General features: G+C 41.0%; 1 protein-coding gene across 1 annotated transcript in view; it reads right to left on the reverse strand.

Annotated features, from left to right (window-relative positions):
- Positions 1–23,935, reverse strand: part of DCT (dopachrome tautomerase) — a 35,238-nt gene that overhangs the window by 3,536 nt on the left and 7,767 nt on the right. Inside the window, exons 2-7 of the mRNA XM_015082429.3 lie at positions 21,867–22,166; positions 19,924–20,024; positions 19,624–19,790; positions 17,209–17,388; positions 15,406–15,541; positions 2,668–2,869 (exon numbers count right to left, since the gene is read on the reverse strand). Of these exons, the coding sequence (XP_014937915.2) occupies positions 2,668–2,869; positions 15,406–15,541; positions 17,209–17,388; positions 19,624–19,790; positions 19,924–20,024; positions 21,867–22,166 (1,086 nt within the window). The remainder of the gene's footprint in view (positions 1–2,667; positions 2,870–15,405; positions 15,542–17,208; positions 17,389–19,623; positions 19,791–19,923; positions 20,025–21,866; positions 22,167–23,935) is intronic.

Consider the following 23,935-nt stretch of genomic DNA (forward strand, 5'->3'; position numbering starts at 1 on the left):
ACGCGGGGCTCGAACTTGTGAAAGGTGAGATCATGACCGAGTTGAAGTCTGGCACTTAACTGACTGAGCCACCCAGGCACCTCATTGGCCAGCTATTCTTAAATTCGATTTCTCTGACCCGGGTTCTTACTCTACATCCTGCATTTGCCTAAATGTAAAATCCTCCTTCTAGGATTTTCCTCCAATTCCACAGATGGCCCCTACTCACCCTGAAGCAATTTCTCCAAGAAGATTGTCGGTAACTTTTCTCCTCCTGCTACCATCCAACATCTGTTGCCAGAACCTTATTCTTAAAACACAGATTTTATTCTGCCATTTCTTTGCTCATGAATAAAAAAATGATCGTTCTTTTAAATTGTGGTAAAACACATATGACATGTATTTAACCATCACAACTATTTTTAAATGCTCAGTTCTGTGGCGTTAGTGCATTCACACTGTTGTGTGACCTCACCAACATCTATCCACAGGATATTTTTCACCTTGCAAAACTGAAATAATATCTCCCCAATCCCCCAGCCCCCAGCCCCTGTCTCTATACACTTGACTACTCTAGATACCTCATATGGGTGAAATCATACAGTTTTTGCTGTTTTGTGACTGGCTTATTTCATCTAGCATAAGATCTTCAAGATTCCTTCATGTCATAGCATATGACAGGATTTCCTTCCTTTTTAAGGCTGAGTAGTGTTCCATCGCATGCATAGGCTACAATTTGTTTATCCATCTAGCCCTGGGTAGACATTGAGTTCTTTCTTTTGTCGATTGTGAGTAATGCTGCTATGAACAGAGGTTTACAAATAGCTGTTGGAGTATTTGCTTTCGAATCTTTGCTGGATCATATGGTAATTTGATACTTAAGTTTTTGAGAAACTGCCATATTGTTTTCCGCAGAAGCTATATACCACATTACATTCCCCCCAGCAGTACAGGAGGGTTCCAATTACTCCACACAGCCTAAGTGACACTGGTTATTTACTGCTTTGTCTGTAATAGCCATCCTAATGGGTGGAAAGTGGCATCTCAGTGTGGTTTCTGCCTAGCTTTTAAGGTCCCCAGTAATCAGATTCGAACTTAATGCGGGTAATCTTCTCCCCAAGCCTTCTTCTCCGACCAAGCGTCTTCACACAGTCCTTTATACAGACTGCACCTTTCACAGCTCTGTCCCTGCCCTTCTTCAGTCGAAAATGCTCCCTTCTTTCCACCTCACCTTCAGAAGATCCCCCACATCTTTGAATCTGATTCAAGAAGCCTTTCCCAAATCTTCCACTCCCTTCTCCGACCTTAGGTTACAGTTATGTCTCCTCAGAGAGGATTGTAAATTTCTTTGTCAGACCATTAAGTGAAACGTTAATTTGTGTCTTCTAATGAGTTAATGCCTTCTGGGCATATTTAGACTCTCAATCTATACCTGTTAATTAGCTGATGTCAGAGGAAATGGAAGAATGGGCAAATGCACATCCCAAACTTTTTGATTATTACTATGTTCAATTCCAGAGAAAAAAATGAAGTTTCAAAAAGATATCTCAGCTGTCCAAAGAAAGGAAACTTCAAATAAGTAAGGAGAACAAGTAGGCAAAGTTGCAGGACTAGAAGGAAAAACAAGGGACAGGTTCCAGGGCCTGAAAGACTCTGAAGTCAGAGAGAGATGTGAGCTCAGAAGTCATTGTGATTACATCGTAGGCTGAGATTTAGGGAAGAGAAATAGACACAAACAGGGAAAACTCACCAGCAGATGGGCTGTGTGTTTTGGGGGATTCTTGACAAAGTAAGATATTTTTTTATTGTTTTACCTTTTCTCTCTCAGCCTGTCCTAAGATGGTTTAAATGGCACGTGGTGCCATACTGGGGTCTCAGCAAATAGAAAAATAGGTGCCTGTGTATAGACACTTATCAAAATATCCTCCCATATTCTGACAAGTGGGAAAAGCTAATAAAAAATCTGAAGCTTAAAAACATGACTTAAAGAACGGCGATGAAGAACACAGGTGAAGCCCCATGTAGTCCAATGCGTTGGCAGGCCAACATCAATCTCATAAACCCACCCAGCACGGGTGATATGGGCTAACTGGAAGCAATTGGTGTTGTCACAAGATAATGCAGGAGTGGATGAACAAACAACACAATCCTGTCTTTAATAAAATTTTGATAGTGTATTCATCTTTTTTGCATTAACTTTGATTTCTGAAAAATATTGCATTGCATTATTATTTATCTCAATTCCTGAATTTTTTCTGTCTCCCCTTGAACTCTGCGCTCAGGGCAAGTATTGCACTTGCCTAACCCTGTATGCAGCCCTTCTTTAAGTGACGGCTAAATCCTGCTAATCCCTGTCCACATGGGCCTAGTGCATTTTGATTTTATTGGGTAGACCTTTCAAACCATGGCTGGTATTTTATTGATTCGGATTACTTATTTATTACATATTATTATTTATTAATTCAGTCATCCAACCAGTCCCTTTTCTGATGGTTAATTGGTCATTCCAAGGCACATTTTGCTAAATATATATATATATATATATATATATATATATTGTAGAAAATTGCCAACTGACTTAACCAAACCTGAGTACATCAGTGTAAGGTCTTGATTTATATTTTGAAAAAGAAAGAAAAGTTCTTTAGAAGATGCATGAATTACCCACTTAGAAGTTGCATTCATTACCTGGTAGATCGATGGCATAGCTGTAGCCAAGTTGGTCTGCAGTTAAAAAGAATTCCACATTAGTCACGGGAGGGAAGAAAGGAACCATGTTGTACATCCGATTGTGGCCAATGGGCGCCAGTTCCTGAGGCCAGGCATCCACAGGAGGATTGGATCTTTTCATCCACTCATCAAAAATGGCATCAGTAAAGGAATGAAGTACCTACAAGACAGTTGGACACATGGCATTTGACATTGACCTGTCTGTTCCAATCAGGCCAATCAGATTGGAGCTTTCTTTAAAATGGAATGGTGTTCTTCTTGACATGAGGAACTTCTTTATACCCAACTTTATCTTAGTGGCATAACCACTGATATTTTTAATTCAGTTTTCAAGGCTGCATGGCATCTCTCCAAACAGGATCACAAACCTCTTTGTCAGTGAACAAACGAAAGTTCATTTGCAGATTTAACACTCATTTGGGAACATCTGATGCCTTCAGTAAATAAGTGTTAATTATTAAGTTGAGAATAAAGGCAAGTATGACAAGATAGATATCCTACTCAATATTCAGAAGCTTTGGTTTTAACAGAAGAGAAAGAGGCTGTGTTTAACAATGTTGCAACACAGACAGGAAGGAAGGAAGGAAGGAAGGAAGGAAGGAAGGAAGAAAAAGAAAAGGAAGGGAAGAAGGAAGGAAGGAAGGAAGGAAGGAAGGAAGGAAGAAAGAAAGAGATAGAGAGAAAGGAGAGAAGGAGAGAGGTGGAGGAAGGAGAGGAAGGAAGGGGAGAAGAAAATCTTCAAAATAGGTTTTCAAATTATTCTCACCAGGTCCAATCTTCTGTATACTCATTTTGTAACCCTCTCATTTGGATTTTGGGTGTTATGCTAGCAAAAGAGAATCTAAAAAATGTTATGATGTGCACAGTACTCATTTTTATTTCCTCAAGGAAACTATTAAAGTCCTTTTCAAATACAGCAATTATTTCATGTTTTAAAATATTTAGTAGCAAAGTTTCCACGTTTATAGCCCCAATTTTGCAACAGGACATAAATGTGAGAGTTCAGCTCAACCTTTATGCTGGGTTCCTCTTTTTATTCTCAGACTGTAAGTTCAAGGACTTATGGACACTGTCCCCTTCTTTTCCCCTGGGTCCCAAGTGACTGTCATCCGAGAACCTGTCACATGGGCGCAGGGAGGTACTTACTCCAATAAATGCTTATTAAATGAATTCATTCACCCAACCACCATTATTCCTTGTACTCCAATTAGAACACTAGCCAAATTTTACTATAACTTGTTACTTATTTATCTATTTTCCTCAATAAGACCCTTAATTCCTAAAGGTCAGAGATCAGGTCTTTCTACCTTTGAAGCATGACCTTAGCATGCAACCTGGACAGAGGTGATGTTTAATAAGGAGTTGTTGCCTAAAGACTGTGCCAGGCAAAGTAGTTTTATCTTTTGTACAATTCAACTAAACTGGCCCCTTTCTAGCTGGTGCTGTTTCCTCAGCTTGCAATGCTGTTTCATCTGTTTTCTGACATCGGTTCATCAAGGACCAATGCAATGGTTCCTGCCCTCGAGTATCTTCCCTCATGGCTCCCAGTCTGAATTCATAGCTCTTTGCACTTAGCACCTTTAACTGCATTGCCCTCTTGGCTTATGCTACTGTTGTTAATTTAGTCAATAACATTTTCAAACCTTACCCAAGGTTCCTGGTGGTTAGTTGTCCCTATCAGGCAACAGCAAGAACTTTCTGCCTGTATTGTCTCACATGGATACAGAGAGGGTAGTTAAAGGAATCAAGTCATTTACTCAAGGGATAGTTTTTTCCCCTGAATGGATTTTTTACAGTTCATGGCAAAGACAATCATCTTAAAAACAAAAACATCAAATGTTAAGACCCAGGCCGGGCTTTTGCAGAGATAAAAGATTTTTGTGAATTCTGAAGTCTCAGCTTTGAGTAGCAAAATTGAAGTTTCAAAGAAATAAAGGCGTAAAGTTTAAAGCAACAGCTTTGGAAGACACGTGATTTTGCAAATGTTCAATGTTTCCTACAAGTAGAGTTTAGTAAAAGTCATCTTTGAGAAGGGGCATCAGCCCTGGAAAAAGGACTATGTGTTAGCTTTGGTGTAGGTTCCTGAAAAGGTTCCTCATGTCCTGGGAATTCTGGATAAGGTTAGAAGGTTCCCAGGGAGAGAAGTTGTGCTTCCTCCTCTAGCTGTAACCTGGGGAGCCTGCCAGGCTTAAACACAGCTTTCACTGCAAGTATGGAGCCCACGCAGTAGGGGTGGAATGCCTAAGGACAGCAAGCACTCCTGGTTGCTTACCAAACATCCATTCTCCTCTTCTTCCGTTGTAACTTGCTTTGTATTTTGAGTGAAGCAATGTATCAAATTATCCCTGAGATTGAACTAAGTGTCTCTGGATCTGACTTCTAGGAAAGCTCTTTAAAGGTCATGGTCTCAGCTTAAGAGTGTCCCCCTTTCCCTTTCCATTTGCCTTTGCTGCTTCATGGAACATGGATGTGACGGTTGAAGTTGCCGCAGGCATCTTAACAGCCAACTAACAAAGTTAGGAAAAGAGGTCACTCACCAAGGAAGGTAGAGCAGAAAGACAGAAGGGTCCATGATGACTGTGGAGATACTACACCAGCCCTGGACTGCCCGCCACTGGGGCTCTTTTACATAAAAAGAAAAATAATCCTCTTTTTTGCTTGGACTTCTATAACAGGTTTTCTGTTCTAAGCAGCTGAACCAAACCCTACGTGATACATAGAAAAAGTATCTAGGGGTGTACCAGAGTGCATTTTGCAAAGAAAGCCACACAATATCTCGAGCTTTTAGATACTGTCTGAGTTCAAGTCAGAGATCAAACTGTGATTAGGAAAAGAGAGAAGGGATTCTCAAGACATGGAAAGATCCAGATTTAGTACTGCAAGAGGCAAATAACTCTTGGAAAGCACCAGAATTCACCCAGTGCAAAGTGTAAATAATTAAGGAGGAGACAAGACTCTGCAGCAATTCATAATTTGGGGAGATAAAAGAACAGGAGAAAAGTAATAAGGAGAGATTATAGGTCTCAGCAGGGCTATAAAAACATTATACAATAAATGCTCTAGTAGGAGCTATACACAGAGTAGCCAATTTATAGAATGTAGTAAAAACAGGCGAGTGTGTGCTAACGAGATGCAAAGAATGCGATAAACACAATACCACAAGCAATAACATATCCCCCACAATAAGAAGTCATGCAAGCTGTAGAATAGGTATTTTTGTTAGAATTGTGAACATTGTTCTTGAACAAGATGCCTTCAATTGCTCTTGAGAAGCTAATAGTATCTTTGTTTGACACGAATTAAAAGTGAGCTCGGTTAATCTCTCTTTAAGGGCCAAATGTAATTTGAGGGTAACAAACAAAAGCAAAAGTAAACTAACAGTACACTGATATTGCCTTATGTCTGCTACGGAGATACATAGCTATATTTCCGAATTAAAAATGGAGCGCTTCAGGGGTGCCTCAGCAGCTCAGTTGGCTAACTGTCTGACCCTTGATTTCAGCTCAGGTCATGATCCGAGGGTCATGGGACCAAGCCCTGTGTTGGCCTCCTCACTGAGTGTGGAGCCTGCTTAAGATTCTCTCTCTCCCTGTGCCCCTCTCCCCTACGTGCACACACACACACACTCTCTCTCTCTCTCTCTCTCTCTCTCTAAAAATAAAAAAACAATAATGATAAAATTAATTGAGTGTTTCAGAAATGAGGTTACAAATTTTGGTACACAAACCTAGTCTCTCTCGCTCCAACAAACTAAGGATAGGTACAGGAAGAAAAAAGTTTCACCTTGGAGGCAGTATTGAAGAAAATGTGATTCTGTGGGCTTTCAAGGTAAAAATTTTTAAATGCAACCCTTGCAGAAGAAAGCAATCAATCAACGGCTGTTGTGCTTATAGACATAAAGAAACTGGGATAAAATACAGGGAAAGCTTCTCTTTTTCAGGATCACTGGAGGATAAAGTTACTATCAAACCTAACCTTCATTTAGATGTCTACATGTTCGGATTCCTGCCACAATGACCACAAAGACACTGGTACGTCATCAAAGACCAGCACACTGGTGCTGGTGATGTCCAGAAGACATCAGTCATGGTCAAAGTGAGTATTATTGTGACAATGCTCTGCTCGTCTGAGAACTCATATGTAATCCCTAGGAAGTCACACAATAGACCCTGAGTTTCATATGGGAGGTTCCAATTTAGAACTTAGGGTAGAAGGCACAAAGAAAAAGTCAGGTTGGGGGGCGTCAGGGTGGCTCAGTCGGTTGAGCAGCTGATTTCGGCTCAGGTCATGATCTCACAGCTCATGAGTTGGAACCCCGTGTCGGGCTCTGTGCTGACAGCTCAGAGCCTGAAGCCCGCTTCAGATTCTGTGTCTCCATCTCTCTCTGCCTACCCCCTGTCCCTGCTCACACTCTGTCTCTCTGTCTCTCTCAAAAATAAATAAACTTTTAAGAAAAAATAAAAGTTAGGTCGGAATTTCTAAATAAGACAATTCCTGATTGTAATTCCTAAAAAAATGAGATCTCATCCTGCTTACGACTTTATGATAATATGTATGTATTCTTGCCTTGTTCTAGCAAGAATCTGAAGCAATATGCGATCAGAATGTTGGTTTCACACTTCCCTAAAGAAACCATATGTAACAGGCATGAAATAGTTCAACAACACCCAGCTTCCACTGAGACTACGCTGTGCCACAAGGAGACGGATATGCCATATGCAGCACATTTAGTGAGACAAGAAACAGTCATAAGAAAAAAGGACTTTTCAGCACTAATAGTCTTGCAGGCAGTGCTCAGCCAGGATGTTGTGTGTTTTCCATTTTGCTCATACCTCTTCTCCCTATCCTTCCCTAGCCACTTTCTCACTGCATCCTGAGCAGACAGAATGGAAGACATCTTCGGGCATTTTGAAGGAGTCCCGTAGATAGTCCACATATACTTGTATTATAGCATTGTATGCACAGTATACATAAGCATACTTAGAATATATATAGCATAATTCATTTAAAAGCATGTATTTAAAAAGAAATATCAATTATGTATAGTGACAGATGTAACTAGACTTACTGAGGTGACTGTCTTGTGATATATACAAATATTGAATCATTAGGTTGAACACCTGAAACTAACTTAATTCTACCTGTCAGTTATATCTCAATTAAAGAAAAAAGAAATATCAGTTGAGCCCTTGAGGAAGAAAGCTTATATTTCAAGGATTAAACTTGGAACACATGCACACAGAGGACTACAAGAGGTTCTGCTATTAGGACGACAGCTTTAAAAGAAGTCATTGTATGTCATAAGCAGGTGGGAACGAGGGAACCACAGGGATGTTAGAAGAGATTCTAGATAAGAACTGAGGTACTCCCAGGGCATGCGTGTCTAAGGGATCACGAAAGCACTAGGAGAAAGGAACCCACATCAATGGTCTAACCACCTTAGATTTACATAGAAATGTGGTTTGCCATTATGCTACTTAATTTCATCCATAATGAAGTGTATATAGTTCATTTCTCAGTATAGGTTGAGTTCTCAATAGAGCATGGGTTTATCCATATAAAGTATAGAGTTGAAAGGAATTTCTTCAGGTACCTTTTAGCTCCTGCCAAGTTCCAAAGCCAAACTATCTCCCAGACTGAGGGAATAGAAACCCTGCCACCCTGGGAGGCCCAGCTCAAGCGGATGGCCAGCCACCAATACGTCGGCTCTCATAAAACTCACCAAGATGTTACACTACTTAAGAATTAGTGACTTTATCTGAGACGTTTAAAAATACATGTATTGTATAAATAAGTGTAGCATTTAAAAACTGGAACATTTAATCATGATAAAACCAATGCCCTTTCTTTTCAAAAGCCAAGCAAAATTATTCTAACTTGCCCTTCACCAATTAGTGTTAATTCCTATTAACATGATCTAACAGGACTAAATTTCTTCAGCTATAATAAAAGCTATTGTGAAAGGATTAAATTAAGATTGTCTAAACTGACAAAAAGCAGATTGTAGCTAGAAGACTCAACACGGGGAAATTTTTTTTCTTTTCTATAGCATTTTTTAAATTTTATTTAAATCCAAGCTAGGCAACAAATACGTCATAATGGTCTCAGGAGAATTTAGTGATTCATCATGACATATGACGCCCAGTCTCATCCTGACAAGCGCCCTCCTCAATGCCCATCCCCGATTTAGTCCTGCCCCCACCCAACACCCTTCCAGCAACCCTCAGTTTGGTCTCTATATTTAAGCATCTCTATGGTCTGCCTCCTTCTCTGTTTTTATCTCATTTTTCCTTGAACTTGGGGAAATTTTTGAGTAGGAAACTTATCTAAAGATCTCTGTTCAGCCACTTACTGGTTCATACACTCTTGTACACATTTTTTTAGCCTCTCTGACCTTCGTTTTCCCCATATTTAACATGAGGAGGGCAGTCTAGTACACACAGTTTTGTGAAGTTAGAGATTGTGTTTGCATGATGCCTACTATAGAGACTGGCACATTAACAGATGCTTAGCAATGTAAACAGTCTCCTAACAAAACGTACCGAGCACCAACTTAGTGCCAGGTACTGTTCTAGACGCTGGGTGTGGTGTCAATGATCAAAGTGACTTCCCAAACCCTGGTGAAACCTAGAAACAACATTTTTGTATGAACAGAGAATTCGATTTACGGGACAACTAAAATGTCAGAAGAAGATGTGGTATTTTGTTACTGACTTACATAGAGAACAGATCGCTTTCACTAATTCTCTTATGAACCTTTAGTTGTTCTTTTTTGTCTTTCCAAAAGTCATTATCCTACAAGAGCAGATAGATCACAAAAGGAAACGTAAATTCATGAAAAGATTCTGAACTTCATTATGCAAATTAAAGCTCACTGAAATACCATTTTCACCTATCCCATTAGCAAAGATGAAAAAGTGGAATAGCACACTGGATTAATGAGAGAGAGTTGGGTAATTGCCACTCTGCTGCATAGCTGGTTGGAGGGAAAATTATTCAACCTTAAGGAGGGCCATTTGGCAATATCTAGTGACCTTTCAAATACACTTATTTTTTTTTAATTTTTTATTAAATTTATTTATTTTTGAGAGGCAGAGAGAGACAGAGTGCAAGCGGGGCAGGGGCAGAGAGGCAGACACAGAATCTGAAGCAGGCTCCTGGCTCTGAGCGGTCAGCACAGAGACTGATGTGGGGCTCGAACCCATGAACTGTGAGATCATGACCTGAGCCAAAGTCGGACGCTTAACCGACTGAGCCACCCAAGCACCCCTCAAATACACTTATTTAATCTTTGACCTAGCAATTCTGTTCTCACTTACCCTACATGCTCATGCACTGTAGCATTGCTTGCAAAGCAAGAGACTAGAAACCACCTACATGCCCATCGATAAAAAGCTGGTGGAAAATTTCAGGATAAATCTGCACTGTAGAATACAATACAGTCATAAAAAAGGAATGAGAATGCCCTTCATAAATGGATACAGAAAAATTTAGAATAAGTATAAAAAAAGAAAAGGAAAGGAAAAAAAGCCACAAAAAAATGAATTCACAGAATGTTTATAGTATGCTACCATTCAGATAACATATTTGTATATTCATAAATTATATCTGGAAGAATAGGAAAAAATGATAATGGATAGCCTAGAGAGACTTCATTTCATTTCATGTCTTTTATATTTGAACCTCTTATGAGTATTATCTATTTTTAAATTTTTAAATGAAAACATTTAGGAAACTATGTAACAACCTAAAATGTGTGCATTGTAATTGCAATTGTGCAAACATAGACTATGAGAGAAAATAAGCAGAAAATTGAGATGGAATTATGGACATGTAAAAACTTTTTTGCCAATATTTCTGTAACTATAAATCATTAGGAATCATAAGCTATTAAAAAATTTAAAGTTGACATAAAACAACAATAATGTAAATACTCAAGGTATTAGCCTAATTATGATTTTTCTTTCATAAGAAAGATAAATTAAATGGATCCATTTTTAAGTGCTTCACTCTTGGGAAGAGAGAAGCAAAATGTCCTATATACATCTTTTTAAAATTTTTAACTAGGGGCACCTAGGTGGCTCAGTCAGTTGGGCAGTTAGGCATCTGCCTTTGGCTCAGGTCATGATCTCACAGTTGGTGAGTTCGAGCCCTGCATCGGGCTCTGTGCTGTCAGCGCAGAGCCTGCTTTGGTTCATCTGTCCCCTTCTCTCTCTCTCCCCCTCCCTTGCTCCTGCTTGCTGTTTCTCTTAAAGAATAAATAAACATTAAACATTTTTAATAAAAATAAGTTAAATTAAATTACATTTTTAACTAAACGCATACTAACTTAGAAACATTTTATACTTGTTATGACCTATTGATTAGGTCATGATGACCTAATTAATGACCCATTAATAAGGGAATTAGCTTCATGCAGTCCATTAGATTTTTGTTTGGGGAAACTCATTTTCTCTTTTCTTGCTTTATATTTCTAAATTAATGGAGCTATCTTACGCAACCATTACTCACTGTTAAGAAACGCAAATGATGATAAGACTACTTATACATCTTATCCCCTGTAGAATTTTCAGTGTATAAGGTGACAAACACATGAGCTGTGCAGTGAGTATTGTATGTGCAACCTATGAATCCCCCAGCCACTTCAAATTGAAAGTATTAGTGCTTGCCAAATGTACGTTTCTAAAAGGATAACATCCAAATGCAGCCCTACGAATAATAGCTTTGAAATTGGGAAGAAAATGTTAAGTCTCTGACATAGTTTCTTTCTTGGCAAGTAACTCAGCTACTTAACTCTAGGGTCTATTGGATTTCCTCCCTCCCCACCCCGCTGCTTAGATAATATCTAAATTCAGTATTGAAGACAGCACTACTTAGCATTTCCGTGACCTAATCTTATTTTCCATGATAAATGTGTGCATTTCTGTCAATTACCTTATGAATTATTAGAACTTCAGAGACTGGTTCAGAGTTTTTTCCTGTATTTTAACATTATATCTTTTACTCATTATTGTGATCACATACAACTTTGTACCTCTCTTGCTTGAAGAGATTTCATGAAAATAATTTTAATAAGTGTGGTATGCAATATATTTGCATAAATTGCCTCATGAATTTGAAATTCTAGAAGCTATCACTCTTTTAATTGAAATGCTTTAACCTGGATCTCAATATGTGAAAAAATTATTTAAGGCTGAATTGGCTTCAACATGAAACCCTAGGTAAGTAGCCTAAAGAAACTGTGAGTTCTGGAACTCATGCCCAAACATTATTCCTTCCGTGCCTGCAAAGAGAGGCTTTGGCTTTCTGTCTATTTACATGCACATGACAACAGATACCAAAGAAAAACAGAATTTTAAATATTAAAGGTAGTAAAAGTAATGAAGATAAGGATGATTAAACATCTAGTAACTTTGAGCTACATGTAAGTCACAGAATTAGAATTCCTCATCCATAAAGCCATAATGTGAGCTCCCAGCTAGAGCAGGAATGAAACAGACTAAGGAGATAGTCCTACAGAGAGGGGACATTTAACTCCTTAGAGCAGGAGTTGGCGAACTAAAAGCCTGTAGGCCAAATGAAGTTCACCACCTGTTTTTTAAATAAAGTTTTATTAGAACACCACACTCATTCATGTACTGTCTATGGCTGCTTTCACACTACAGTGGCAGGGGTGAAGTAGTTACAACAGAGATCATTTGGCCTGCAAACCCTAAAACATGTGTTATCGATAGGGCCATTCACAGAAAAGTGAATGAAGCCCTACATGCTTACTAGGCATCCTCCAAAGAGGGAGATAAGAGGTAACAATCCTTGAAACTTAGGATGCTGAAAAGCAAATTACCAGCATCGCCTTTATTTCCTTTACTAGGAGAGAAAGGTCATGTGGGGGTGTATAATCCGTAATCAGTCAGAAGATTCTACTGTTCTCCCCTAACATTACCACTGGGTAAGGAGTGGTGTCGCATTTTTCCTCATGAATAGGGACAGTGTGTATGCATTATATTGTTGAAAACGTATGCTCTATAAAATCTTATTTAGAGAAATACAGGATCGGTAACGAGATGTGAAGTTATATACCAGAGAAGGGAGACACAAGAACTCCTTGGCATAGGCTGATGGCTGAGACAAGAGCCAGAAAAATGATGTGAAATATGAAGTCAGAACCCATGAATGAGGCAAGCATCCTACAGAAGAGAGAAGACAGCTGTGGAGGCTTTAAACAGAAGCCCCCACCTTGCTGGAGGTTGGGACTAAGAGTCCACATTTCTGATGACCCCTTTGTGTTTTCCTACACACAAATATGAGGGCAGAAACGCTTTTTGGGAAAAAGAAACAGCTCCATCTACTGCTCTGTATCCAGATCTCCTATAACTCACCCTTGCCAGGAGTTCATCCATCCGGGAGCCCAGAAAGCTATCTAGACCCTCACACCATCATGCAAGCTTAGAGCATTGTGAGCTATACCTTTACCCTCCTTTATATCTCCTTTTTTTTTTGTACCTTGGGTGGAGTAAAAATAATAAATCACCTCTGAAATAACTCTGACTTTGTGCTTGTCAGTAAAATTGCCTTAGGGCACAACTGTCTGCTATGGAGAACAAGATAAAAAACCTTAATTAAGGTTTAGCAATTCAAAGCCAACATATAGTTCTCTAATTCTTTCCCAGCAACAACCATGAAACACATTGTTATTTTACGATAACTGTTGTGTTGTACTTGGCAGTTTCTAAAGCAGCTTCATATTATTCTAATCTATTAAGTGTTCCATTAATGAGCACACCCTCCTCCGACACCAGATCGAGCCCCGTGACCTGCACTTTGCAGAGTGCTCCATATAATTCAGTAAGACTCCCAAGGTTGCACAATTCAGGACTAAAGACAACTTACTTGACTTACAATCCATTGTTCTTTTTGACTATGCCATGTGGCCTTCCAGGAGTCCAGAAAAACAAACTGCTATCAACTGATGGTTTCAGGATACACTGTGATATGGACTGAATTACGGCCCCCTCAAATTCATACGTTGAAGCTCTAACTCCCAATGTGACTGTATTCAGAGATGGGACCGATAAACAGGTAATTAGCGTTAAATAAGGTCATATGTGTGGGGCCCTGAGAGGATGGGACTGGTGTTCCTATAAGAAGAAACACTAGAGAGCTCACTGCCTCTCTTTCCGCTTAAGTACACATCACCAAAAGGCAGTGGTCTATAAGCCAGGAAGAGAGCTTTCACCAGGAACCAAATCATTCAGCACCTTGAACTTGAACTTTCAGCCTCCAGAACTCAGCAACCTGAGCTGGCTAAGACCCATTGTTAAGATTAATACTAAGGTGAGAAAAACTCTAGGAAAAAAATAACATAAAGTTATTGCTACAGCATACAATCTATACTAGATAAGAGTTTAAATTCAAAGCACTGGCAAAATAAAAAAGGAACGGTGGTGAAATTTCTTCTTCTAATTGCTTAGAAACTCTCTCCAGGACACACAACCCTGAAGACGGGGTTAAAATAGTAGATGGTCAGTTAAGTATCTGTAAAGCAGAGACACTGCTTTAGGGGTTCAGCAGCTGAGATACAAATGTTTAAGATGTCTAAAGCTTCTACACCAACGCTGGCAAGCTGTACTGGAGGGGTGGAAAAGCAGCCTCTGGACAACCTGGAGCTGACCTGGCACTATCAGAGAGGCCCGGGTGTTCTGCCGAAGGTAGAACAATCATGGGACATCAACATCAGACAAAGTCACCCTGTGACCCTCCGTGATGGATCAGGACAAAACCAAGGCAATTCTGCACCAGCGTCGGAGTGCAGACAAAAGTGAACAGTGTCCAAACCACAAAATACCTAACATGAACTTTAGCCCTTTCCTGGCTAATACGAGCGACTGCCACTGCTCTCTCAATTACTAAAAATTGTTGGGAGGGGCACCTGGGTGGCTCAGTGGGTTAAGCGTCCGACTTCAGCTCAGGTCACGATCTCGTGGTCCGTGAGTTCGAGCCCCGCGTCGGCTCTGGGCTGATGGCTCAGAGCCTGGAGCCTGCTTCCGATTCTGTGTCTCCCTCTCTCTCTGCCCCTCCCCCATTCATGCTCTGTTTCTCTCTGTCTCAAAAATAATAAAATAAACATAAAAAAAAAAAGAATAGTTAAAAAAAAAAAGGAGCAGCTCATTTGTAGGCAGAATGCTTTGCAAAATCAGGAGGCCCAGGACCAAACGCCAAACAGGGCCGTGGACTTGTGTGCTGCTCCGAAGTTGCCAAGTGGTTGGGTTCCATGCAAGGGTCATGGTGGTCCCACCGTTCATCTTCAACACCACTCATCTGATCATTGAGAAATTATTTCCATTTTACTAATTTATTATATAAATTATGCTAAATTGTGATATGATTTATAATATCATTATGCTAACTTATGAATCCACCTCTGGACTATAAACTCCTGTCTGGGGTCATTCCAAAGCTAATCATCTCTAAAGCATGGGTTTCTAAAGAGGGGACTTTAAATGCCATATAACCACCTGTGTGGTGTAGAGTAAAATGAATTCACATATAAATACATCCCAATGTTCACACAGAGAAAACACACACACACACACAAACACACACACACACACATGAAACCTTAATCTTTCTGAGAAGCAAATACATCCAACGTATTATCTAGAAAATTTTCCATCTATTCTGAGCCTTTGAACATACCACAAAAATGGGATCATTGGCAGCAGAGTGTGGCAAAGCGCTTGTCCCGTTCAAGAAGGAATGAACCAAGTTATGCAGGCTCATCATTTGAGAGTCCAGGATCCCGTTTGCTTTATCAAACCCTTCCAGGGCATTCCTGAGAGAAATCAATATGTCAGCAACGAGAGTCACGATTGATAAAGGTCTCTTTTTATCGTTTCCAACCTAAATAATAGTCTTCTAACTTGAGATGGGGCAGGGAAAGGGGAAGCTCTGAGTTACAGCTCATTAACTGCAACTTAGTCCCAACCTTTAATAATGATCTTAATAAGGGGAGGGAACTCTTGATCACTGCTACTACTGCACTGCTCAGTGGGATTACACCTCTTTTATGTGTACTGTATGACCAATTTTTACCTTCATATCTGTGTCCCATGCCAGGCTATGAACTCTTAGAAGACACAGTCTGTGTTTTCTTGTGATTTTTATTGCCAGGGATCAATACCATGCCCAGCACATGGCCAGTGATCAGAAATATTTTTTGAATTAATATAAAATCTTATATTCCCATTTCTCAACTAAACAGACCTCTGGCTTGAGAGTGAGAAATAAGTATGGATGTAAATAATATTTTAAACAAAGATGAATAGGGCTTCAAAAAGGCATGATGGATAGATTCATGGTCTGTGATCAGTTATATTCAGCCTTCGAAACATAACTCCAAATTTTTCTTACCCTTGTCTTTTTCCCCTCCCCATTTTGCAGGAAATTCAAATTGTCTTCATCCTAACTCAAGGATCCTCAGATTTAAGCATACATGGGAATCACTGAAGAAAAACACATATTTCGTGCCCCACTTTCAGAGTTTCTGGTTCAGTTGGTGTGGGCTGGGTTTCACAATCTGTCTTTCCAACCAGCTCCCAAATGATGCCCATTATGGTGGTCTAGGCACCACACCTTGATAACCACTCCTTTAACTCAAATCTATAAAGGTTACACTCCATTTCAACAGCATGTTTACTACAGGAAAAAAATGAATGCATACTCCTTCTCAAACCGTCTTAGGTGTCAGCCTTTACATGACCTTGGACACTACTTGAGGTCTGTGTCTAATGCCAATGCAGACTCTGAGCTCTGTTGCACTTAGCACAGCCTCTACGTTTACATTCAGTTTACTCCTGTCCAGCCCCAAATAACACATCGGTTGTATAATTTACACACAGTTAGAGAGACTCTGGTTTGGAAGACCATGAATCTATCCACCGTGCCTTTTTGGAGCCCCATTCATCTTTGTTTAAAATCTTATTTGCATCCGTACTTATTCCTTACAATTCTTAAAGTCTTTTTAGAGGGAGAGAATTATTAGTTGGCCTTTAAATTTCAAGTATTGTAATGTCATTGCTGTGCTATAATTTGAGTTGAGTTTAGTCTGTAATACTCCTCGGAGATCTTAGACCTCACTGTTACGGTCTATGGCTGATAAATTTAAAAGAAAAGAAAAAGAGCACGAGCAAATGTTTTTAAATACTATATTTAATGAAGTACCCTGGTTCTGAAGACAGTGCTTATATATGTGCCATAATTAGAAATACAAAAGATGGTTTTGAATAGCTAAGTTAGAAGATATTAAAACCACACTACCCATTAGAGTGGGTGGATGATGAGTTTCCTAACAGTGGCTCCTTGTTATCCTTGCTCATCAAGCCCTTACTTAGCTTTGTAAATGACTCCCAACACTGGATTTCCTTCCAGTTCATTACAACCGCAGGCATGAAAATCTAAAATATTGTAAACTGCCAGTCTAACAGAGCTCAGAGCACCAACCTGAAGCTGAAGGTAGAGTTCTGGAAGAAAGGGGGATTGTCAAACTTCTTGAGAGACAGACAATCTTGCACGTCTTTTAAAGTTGGCAATTTCTCACTGTTTCTTCCCACTTGATTTCTTCTCAACAGACCTTCGGAGGTTCCGTTACACAGGGTGACCCGGCGGTTATAATCATCTAGGCTAAGCGTTGTAAGGAGAGTGAAAATAGTATGTTTTAATTTGTGGCTACTATCGTAACTTTGGGCCAAGCAAACCAAGCAAAAACTTAGTCATAATAAAATCTTATTATAGTTACCTTACAAGGGTCAAAAATATGTGGTAAAAGTACTATCTCCAAAAGTAATTATGGATTAAAGAGTTTCAAAAAACCAGATGCATAAAATATGCATATATATATGAAGATAAAGTACCATTCCGTTGGAAAGTAAGAAAGTTTATAAGCAAGATGGTGACTCCTAGGAGGTGCATTTGAATGATGAGTAACTGAAGAGAGAGCAGGGTGACCTGTTTTATACCCAGCTAAGCTAGTGTTGGCAGAAATGGCTGCGTAAGGCTAGGAGAACATTTTAGGCAAACTGAAGGCAAATGAAGGGCACCGGAGTAAAAACAGACAAAACTAGGTAGAGGAGAGATATTAAGAAAAAAGTTGCATGAGAAAGTGTTCCAAGATGGCAGGGATAGCTATGTGGTAAACACAGAGGCTGAGAAGGTTCCACACCCATAAAAGATTACACTTTACGAGTTTGTTGTGGCCTAGAATTCCACCAGTAGAGCATTATTTCACTGCAGGAAATAAAATATCAAAGATGTTTCTGTGTGGGTTTTAATGGGTAAGGGGATAGTCCTGGGTCTGTGAGAATAGAATCAGCGCACACATGAGGATGAAAGAGGCCAGTACCAAAAAACAAGGCAGAAAGGCCTCCAAGGCAGCATTTCCCAAGTGTGTGCCAGTGACACAGTCTGTGAAGTAAGTGTGTCAGAGTTGGGTGAGTTTAGGCTCCCTCTAAGAGTACACTTCCATAGGAAAGTCTCGGAGATGTTCTAAAATGTAAAACCTTTGTAACTCAGCATTCCTTAAATGTGTTTGATTGGACCACCTATTAATTCCCCAAGGAGCTATGAGAAATGGGGCTTTATGGGAGGGATTATGGCATCATGTCAAAAAGCACTTCTTACATCCCTGCATGTTGTAGGGCACTCTCCACAGGGCTGCAGGAAAAGCTCAGAATGGAGGAGACAGGATCCCTGACAGCTTGACCTGCACCCCTGCAGACACATGCACACCCACACTGGGGGCGTTGACAAGGAAGCTCGATGCCATGTAGCAGGAGAAAGACACAGGGCGGGGGAGCTAGAGCAGTCTGGTTAAAAACAGGAGGATTTGGAGGAAACTGGTGAATAAAGGAAGGCAGAAGAGCCTTGTGGGGAATTTTTCCTGAGATGTGTGCCAGGGAAAAGAAACCAATCTAAGGGATCATGCAGGACAGGGTTCCCCATGGGCGGCAGGTTGCTCATCTGCTTATGTGTTCTTCAGTATTTCGGAGATCATTCTCCTCTGCCCCATCCCTGGTCCCTCTCAGCTCACCATCGCCCGATGGTCCAGCCATACCAGACTGCTTCCAGAGACTTCTATAGCTTCATACATAATGTTCCCTCCACCTAGGACACACTCACCACCCCACCCTACATCTGCTTAAGGTCTGTGCCTCCGCATCTTAGAGGATTTCCCTGCCTCTCTTCTTGGCTTTCCACTTACACCTATCATGATACTTTTCACGCTGTATTGTAATTTGTTTACACACGATCTGCCTTTGTAAACATGAAACCATAGTCAAAAGGGAAGCTCTTTTATCCATCCTTGTATTGCCAGTACTATTTCGCTGCTTGGAATATGATCAGTGCTTAAGAATGTTTGGCTGAATGCAGAAACTACTTCTAATTTTAAAACAGTCGATCTAGGGGCGCCTGGGGTGGGGGGGCTCCGTTGGTTGAGCATCTGACTCTTGATTTGGGCCTGGGTCATGATCTCACAGTTCGTGGGATTGAGCCTCGCATCTGGCTTTGCGCCGACAGCGTGGAACCTGCTTTGGGTTCTATCTCTCCCTCTGGGCCTCTCTCCTGCTCGTGCTCTCCCTCTTTCTCTCACTCTCAAAATAAATAAACATTAAAAAAAAAAGAAGAAAACACTTGATCTAGAAATTATGACCACGCACGTTCAATTCCATACCTGCATTTTTTTTTTATTAAGGGGCTTCGAATTTTTAAAAATCCTACCTCCTTCAGGAAAATAATTTTCAGCAACACGGAAACAGAACTCAACACACATTAGAAATAGAAATATAAAGTACCTCTCCATCTCTCAGACACAAGAAAATGTGGTCTCTGTATTTCCATTGCAGGTATATATGCCATTACCTATCACAGATAACTTCCCAGGTGGAGAATCTTGAGTTCTGACTAATTAGAGTTGGATCGTCTTGCCTTGCTGCCCCAAACAGCTGGTCTGTGCACACGTCACACTCGTTCTTTCCAGTGGCAAAGTTCCAGTAGGGCAAAGCCAAGGACTCGTTGCCAATAAGGCGCTAAAAGCAAAGGGCAAGCCTAGTTATTTAACTCATAATATCTAATACAACAAGAAAGAATGGAAAGCAAAGACTGTTATGGGTCTTGACCAAATGCAAAATTAAAAGTACCCAATGCGTAGTTTTGACCAACCTGGAGATCCCTTTCCAGCCACAGCAAATGGTACCGGTGCCAGGTAACGAAGGCGGGTCCTTGGTGTGAGAAGTCTATGGCCTTGTACGGGCGCCCTGGTCCTAAAGCAATTGGGAAACATGCTAAAGATCGTGGAATAGAATTTTTCAAATGTCAAACCCTTACCCCATTGGGATGGGTCTACAGAGCCAATAAGCCCATGCTGTTTTAATTGAAAACATTGTTTGGTTTTGTCATTTATCCCTCTGAAAGCAGCAACAGCAACAACAGAACAATTTCGGAAGCAACTAACACTTTTAGGATAAATTCTTCTTCATCTCCCAGAAGATTGATTGTCAACAGAGATCGAGAGAAATTCAGGTCACTTTCAGCTTTGAGAGCCCTGACATATATTTAATTTTTAAGCAACATTTCATTAAGATGAAATAAAGGTATCCAAAGGAATAGACCACGAAGCCCTCAATGAAATACGTTTTCAAAAGACATTTATCAACCTGTTCCTTATAAATGCACACATCCATAAGGGAGGGATTAATTAATAGTAAAGTAACTTCAACTGCACTTAGTCCTAATTCAGGCATTTATGAAACTGGGAAGAACTTTCCGTTCTTTTGGGTTTTGCCTCAGCCATTGATCAGTTAAAACCACTAGCTGACAAGCATGGCCGCCAAGACTAGAAGAGAGAGAAATACATCCAAACCAATTTGGCTGGCCATTGGAACTGCCCATTGTAGTGAAAAGCTGTGGGCAATTTAATGAGCTCCTTACTGCCTGTTCTATGCTTCTTTGTCTTTCATGACAGCTTTTAGTGGTTATGTAGAAACTTTAGCTAACTTTAGTTCTTTTTCAAAGTGCCTATCATAACTTCAGAAAGCTGAACAGACACAAATATAAATTTAATTCCTAGATCCAACCAGAAATCATAGTCTTCTGTCCCTCCAGAGAGACTACTCTTTCATAAAGCAAAAATTCCTCAGAGTGATGACAGGAAAACAACACAGGTTTAGAGCCAGAAGAGCCTCCTTATCTATCGATAAAGAAAGACAAATGCTTACCTGAGAGCAAGATTTTAAAGGACTCACACTGGGGAAAGAATGATTGTCACGGATGATGGCTACATCATCCTTTTTAAGTGTTTCAATTCAGAACGCAGTTTAATATTTCCCAAACTAATGACGCAAAATCCAGCAATAGGGAACCAGTGATAAACCCAAAGACAGGCAATTCCCATGGGAATCTGACTATGCAAAGTGAACTTGATGTCTTCATGTGCCCTGACCCTAACCAGGGACCCCAAAAGTGGGGGTGATAGGTAGAGCCAATGTTTCAGAACTGCACCGAGCAGAACTCAGAATGGATTCACACCCCCCTGGAATGTACTGATGTCTGCGGCATTCACTGACTCAATCCCAGCTGGAGTACACCATATTATGGGCACCATGAATGATGATGATCTGAAAGTCTAAAGAGTAACACATGCGAGTTTAATGAAACGCACTCTCTCCGCACACTCTAATTCTGCACAGAGAAGCGTCATGTGCTTTAGCACATGTTCAGTTAATTCCTCTAATTTGAAGAAAAAGGTCAGAGAGGGCTTCCATGGCCAGATTTAGAATGTTTTCTTCTGGAATCAAAAGGAATTTGCCTCCTCCGCTCCACCAACTCTTGCCTTTGAGGAGAAATAGCTTCACAGAGGAGAGTTTAGACTTTGAACCCAAAACACGAACTCCAGGAGAAAACGTTTTCGAAAGTCAGCCAACATACTGGTAGAAACTGCTCCATCCCAACTTCGGGCAGCATTTTGATAGTCTGGTGACTTTCATAAGCCTAACCCTTCCCTAAAGGTTGTTCTCTTGTTAATTCACCTGCCTGATTACTTCCCGCCCACCCACCCCCAGCCCCAAACCTATAGGAATATACCCTAAGCTAAGGGGAAAACCCACCTAATAATGTATCTCTCACAGAGTAATAATGGAGCCACACAAAGAAATCATAAATGCTGGAGTTGGCGATCTGTGGCTGGGTCCCGTTGGGCCCCAGGAGGCCGAGCCAGTGTTGTGTGGTGATCACATAGTCAGGGTGTGTGGTGTTCTTTGCGAGGTCTAAGGCATCCAAGAACTGCTCTCTCTCCTGAAGAGTCAAGGAATGGATATTCTTCCGAACAACAAGGGGTTTCCTTTCGTTGCAATCATGGCCGGTCCAGCCAAACCTGCAGAATCCACAGTGGTACCCATAAAAATGTCCTGGTTTATATTCAAAAGAAAAAAAGAAAAAGGAGAGACAGAAGAGGAAGTCAGTTTATGTAACATGGAAGAAATTTCTGAATCTGAACACTGGGATAGTGAGGAGAAACTGAAGGTGTTTACAAGAAGGCAAGGAAAACCGATTTCCTTCCCTAATTCTCCTCTTGAAATGTTGCTATCTCCAAGTGAACCGAGTGCTAGAGAGTTTTGTAGAAATAGCCCCCGCAGGGGCGCCTGGGTGGCTCAGTCAGTTAAGCCTCTGACTCTTGCTTTCGTCTCAGGTCATGATCTCACGGTTGGTGAGTTCAAGCCCCAAGTGGGGCTCTGTGCCCTGACATCGTGGAGCCTGCTTGGGATTCTGTCTCTTCCTCTCCCCGTCTCACATGCGTGCTCGTGCACCCTCATTCTCTCAAAACAAACAAACAAAAAGAAATACTCCCAGCAAAGAAACAGAATACGAAAGGAGTCACATGCTGTTACAGGTGGACTGTGTCCCTTCAAAATCCCTAAGTTGAAGTCCTCACCCCCAGTTCCTCAGTGATGACTGTATTTGGAGCTAGAGTCTCCAAAGAGGTAATTAAGTTAAAATGAGGTCATTAGGTGGCCCCTATTCCAACACGACTAGTGTCCTTGTAAGAAGAGGAAATTCAGACGGCAATAGGTACAGAGAGACCATATGAAGACACAGGGAGAAGACAGCTGCATACAAAACAGGAGAGAGACCTCAGAAGAATCTAACCCTGACAACGCCTGGGGCTTTGGGCCTCCAGACAGCAGGACGGTGAGTTTCTGTTTGCCACCCAGTCCGTGGCACTCTGTTACTGCGGTCCTAACAAACTAATACACATGTGCCACCTTCCAAGCTCTCCTTCCTCTCATGCAGGCGTCCCCCCACCCCGTGTCCCCCCCACGCCCCCACCCCCAGGCTGCACAGCCATCTCCGACAGGCACGCTACTGAACCCCGCCTTACACGTGCACGCTGCTGAGCCCCGCTATCCTGTGGCACACACAGATGGGCCGACCCAGAGTGGTTCACTGATTTAGAGAAGGAAGGGAATATACACCAAGCTCAGGGCAGAACCCAAATAAATAAGCTGGTTGCCAGGAATTCAGGTGAAATCTAACATTAACAAAGCTGGTTTATTTCACAAAGGAGACAGAGTTAAGACAAAATCAATGGAGGCTGGCAGGTCATAAAGGTGAATTAGCTGCCATGATATCGAGAAGTACAAATCACTGCAGGGCTCCCCGTCTGTGGCACAAATGTCTCTGCTTTATCAACCCAGGGAATGAGTACTAGTCCTATGAGCTAAAGAGTTTTCTGATCAGCATCTACAGTTGAAATTATTTCAGCTTGTTCTTGACTTTGCCCTTTTTAGCCTCAATTATTGCCTTTGGTATGACCAACACCTCATTCCCTAGGTGGTGGTAAATTAGAGGGTAAATGTCGTAATATTTCTGGAGCAAAATGTTGAAGCAAAAGGGGATCATAATGCTTATCTCCCAGTGCATTAGAGGGGTTAGAGAAAGCATTAATGTGGGAGACCAACTCTGCTCCCCTGCCCCTCCTCCCCCTGCTCTTCCCCTACTCCTCCTCTCCTCCTATTCACCGTCCTCCCAGACCTTTTTACTTGCTTCCCCTTCTACCTGCAGCACTTTTCCCTCATCATCTCTTTAAATTCCTCTTTGCCTGGTTTTCTACTACTGGTTTCAGCCTCACAGCGGGTGGTCTACGAGGTCATCCTTGACTCTTCATGTCAAGGTCAGA

Source organism: Acinonyx jubatus, chromosome A1 (genome assembly GCF_027475565.1).
Source record: "Acinonyx jubatus isolate Ajub_Pintada_27869175 chromosome A1, VMU_Ajub_asm_v1.0, whole genome shotgun sequence".
Classification (NCBI taxonomy): Eukaryota; Metazoa; Chordata; class Mammalia; order Carnivora; family Felidae; genus Acinonyx; species Acinonyx jubatus.